Here is a 3,879-nt window from a genome sequence, read left to right as displayed (position 1 = left end):
CATGGTAACGATTGATGGAAAAAAAGTTTTTACCAAAACTTTGGTAGTTAACGTCACAAAGTAATCTAAATGTGGAAAATCTATAATCGAGATAACTAAACCAAAAGAATCTCACATTTTACACCCACTATATTAAGTATTAACTATATTATTAACACTTGAAAAATGAAATTATTATAAAAAATATTGTAACATAATATATAATAATCTTACTAAAAAAATGTTAATAAAAAATATTGTAACATAATATATAATAATTTCATTTTTATGTTAATAAAAAATATTGTAACATAAAAAATATTGAAAAATGAAATTATTATAAAAAATATTGTAACATAATATATAATAATCTTACTAAAAAAAATGTTAATAAGTTTTATCTATATACCATATTGTCAACGAGCCATCGATCCAGTAATTATTATTGTTTTCATTTTTATATTCTCATATTTAGGTGTCAAATCCGTATGATATGATTTTAATTATAACTAGGGAAGAATCCCCACTTTACGGGGTTGGATACTTGGATACGCCATAGAAGTGGTTAGACAACCGATTTAATCAGATTTGTTTTAACGTCTTGTTCCTTTGTACAGAATAAGTTTGAGAATTTGATTGGAAACTCAAATCCTTTGTACAGAAAAATCCAAATCTTGTACATAATCCTTATGTAAACTCAAATCCTAAATGGATAGATAAGATAAATCATCAAGCCATAACCATGTCTTATATACATAAATATTCATTGTTTCTTCACTAAAATCATCAATGGCTAGAATTAAATCAGCAGGGGCAATGGAAGCCCTACTTGCGGGGCTACTGGAGAAGCTGAAATAACCATAACTCCAAAAACAGCTCCATCATTTCCAGTTGGGTATCCAACTGACAAACCTATTCCTCTAAGAGCACCTTGTGTTCCGGACTGCCTTAATAAAACATATTTGTTTAGGAAGAAAAACAGATAAAAAGTAAAATCTCATTGAAATATAGTCAGCTTCATTTTCAGTTTTTTATATCCTTAGACTTTTGACCGTTTCAGGCTACAACTGATTTTTTAAATACATATGCAATATGAACCAAGTTGGAGGGGGCAGATATGAAATCCACACACCTTCTGATCAGAATCAAAACCTAAAAAAAAGGCCAATTCCTAATTTGACCCTATAGGCACGTAGACAATAAAGAAAGAGGAAGATGCACGTGTAATCCACTATCTAGTTAGATAAAAATAGATAATTATCAAAAAAACAAAACAGAAAAAAAAAATTAGTAGAAAAAGTGACTACAAAACAAAATTGATGTTCTTGATCATTTTTTAGATTTGGGTTCCTTAAACAATTACCATTTGGTTCTAATTAGCATCACAATGCAATTTTTTAGGTTTTCTTAATGGAGAAAAAAAAAAGCAGAGTTTTGAATACCTAGGAACCTTGAAGGCATTTAACTTTATCAAAATTCAAAACAAACTCTCAAAGAGCTTCATAACTCACATTCCTAAACGATGTTAATGCATCCTCATGTATGCTACACAAAGTTTGTTCACCACCATCAAATTCTCCGGCTGCAGGCGGCAGAAAGTGGTCTGACCCTGGCCTTCCTTGTGGAAACGTTCACTGGTTTTGTATCAGGATGCTCATATAGTTTGGTTTCATAAGGCCAAACAACTGACTTCTGCTGAACTGCAGCAAATAGTTATAGTCCAATAAATTATCAAATTCAGAATCTTGAAATATATATATATATAACATAAATCATGAAAACAGGCATCAACTAAAGTATACAATACATTAACTGCAACATGAGCCTAAAAAAAAAGCAAGATCAAGATAGTGATTATATTACCTATTGGTGCTCCAAATGCGTCGGGTTTTTATTTCATTTTATGTATGAAGTGGTTAAAAGTGACACCTGTGTAAATATTTTTGGTTCCTTTCATATATTTTTTTTATTTATTTAAGGTGTCAAACACAAATTTATATAGACCTTATCAATGTAATTTATCATTAAAATTGCTAAGGTTTTCCCTTTACCTGGGAGGATATTGGTTGGCTTACATTCTCAGTGGAACAATCTTCTGATACAGGTAGTGTCGACACAAAAAAAAACTGAATGTGCTCAAGGGGAAAACTTCATTTCACAATCAACACCCTTGATTGCATCAATTTTTGGACTGATAACAGATTTTTTCATGTGAGTCTTTAATTAACTTGCAAGATGTGAAATTTGTTTTTGAAGTAGTAGATTTCCGACCAAGGTAATCTTTCCGGTTCCCTTTTAAGGACTTCCCTAAACTGAACACAATGTAACAATTATAAACATTAGACACTAAGCAACAAAAAAATATATAATTTTAGTAAACTTTTGTAATCATATTTAATAATTTATAAAAATGTAAGTGAGATTATGCAAAATAACCTGTTCTGCACCTGTCCATATGTTTCAACATCATGAAGATCATATCCTCTTTGCTTAATATATTCTGCAAAATCCTGAGATGGTTTTCCAGATTTTCTACAATAACCACTTATCAGAAGTTTGCCACCTGGCTTCAACCACTTGTAGAATGTCCCAAACAATGCAGATTTATCCTATAAAATAAATAAATAAATAATTTTTATTTAACTTAATGGGAGTAAAAAAGAAAAAGAAAAAGAAAAAAGAAAAAAGGGATTACTTGAATATGAAGAATAGTGTCGCGACTATAGATGACATCAAAGGAATTATCAGGATACGATTTCTTAGTGCAATCAGCAACCTCAAATTCAACTGAACATTTAAGCCCAATTGATCTTTCAAGAGCAAAGGAAATCATACATACAGAAAGAACCTATTTCGTTTATCCTGTGATTAAAACGACCAAATCTAACCATTAATGAATCAAATCATACAGACAGATGGATAAAAGAAGAATGTAACCCATCAGAAAACACCCTTGAAAATCATGTTCTTAGGTCGGACCTGCAACACACAGTGAAGGATCAATCCTAAAATCGAAAAGAACCAAACATCAAATTTGAAAGTATTTGGGCTCAAACCTACCTATATCTGATACGGGTTCTTCAGTTTTTGGTTGAGAATCAATTCAATAATCTCTTACACAAATCAATGACGCGAAAAGCCGAATTAGGGAATCAACAATCAGCGAAAGAAGAGACGATTGGGAAACGTTTTGGAATAGTGTGAGTTGCGAGGTTTATAACAGCGATAACAGAAGAAGTCGATGACCTTCAAAACTTTGAGCATAAGGGTATTCATATATGTTGGTTATTATTAATATCCAAAACATAAAAGTTGAAGTTTAGATCTTAATCTCGAATCTGTCAAAAGAAAACTTTAAACCTTAAAGAACGATTACATATCTGATTTTATGATGTGAAGAACTAGCATTGAGTTTTTCGAGTTGATCTCAAGAGCTCTCTCTAAAATCCCTTAGCAAACCCTAATGAATTTATATGTGTATTTTCGTGTCTTGATTTGCTCCTCATCACATGTATTTATAGATGGATATAAACCCTAATGTGAGAGATGAAAGGGATCTTGAGGATCTTGAGTCAAACCGGGAACTCAACCCACAAGGTAAGTAAATATTCTATAAATCGGTCCCTCAACAATTTATATTCTTACCATAATAATTAGATTTAATGATAACATTACATATATATGAAGTGGTCCCATAATTATCTAACAATCTCCCACTGGACCACGAATATATAAATATAAATATATAACCGTATAAGCGCTTTAATGAATGTTATCATAATATTGGTACCCTTAAACAATCTCGTCCACTAATCATAATAGTATAGGATCAAAATGGTCTTCGTTACAATTTATGTAACTAAACCTATCAATGGTCACATCTTCTCTTCTAATAAAAGA

General features: G+C 31.0%; 1 protein-coding gene across 9 annotated transcripts; it reads right to left on the bottom strand.

Moving 5' to 3' along the window:
- Positions 1-549: 549 nt before the first annotated feature.
- LOC145108321 (phosphoethanolamine N-methyltransferase 2-like) lies at positions 550-3,251 on the bottom strand. 9 transcript variants are annotated; one of them, XR_013708197.1, is made up of 6 exons: positions 3,040-3,250; positions 2,675-2,958; positions 2,416-2,588; positions 2,031-2,291; positions 1,843-1,908; positions 1,284-1,679 (listed from the first exon to the last, which is right to left on the bottom strand). XR_013708197.1 is itself a non-coding variant. In XM_079045340.1 (4 exons), the coding sequence occupies exons 2-4, from the start codon at positions 2,810-2,812 to the stop codon at positions 2,199-2,201; spliced, it is 393 nt and encodes a 130-aa protein (XP_078901466.1). In that variant the 5' UTR covers positions 2,813-2,958; positions 3,040-3,251; the 3' UTR covers positions 1,284-2,198. The 9 variants fall into 9 exon arrangements, 2 of the variants coding, with proteins under 2 accessions (XP_078901466.1, XP_078901465.1); XR_013708194.1 differs by adding an exon at positions 550-926 and having other exon boundaries at positions 1,491-2,291; XR_013708192.1 differs by adding an exon at positions 551-922 and having other exon boundaries at positions 1,491-2,291.
- Positions 3,252-3,879: the final 628 nt, after the last annotated feature.

Source organism: Lactuca virosa, chromosome 4, assembly GCF_052849685.1.
Source record: "Lactuca virosa cultivar CGN04683 chromosome 4, Lactuca_virosa_CGN04683_v6, whole genome shotgun sequence".
Taxonomy (NCBI): Eukaryota; Viridiplantae; Streptophyta; class Magnoliopsida; order Asterales; family Asteraceae; genus Lactuca; species Lactuca virosa.
Note: the sequence above shows the minus strand (reverse complement) of the source record. Positions and strands in the feature narration are given on the sequence as shown.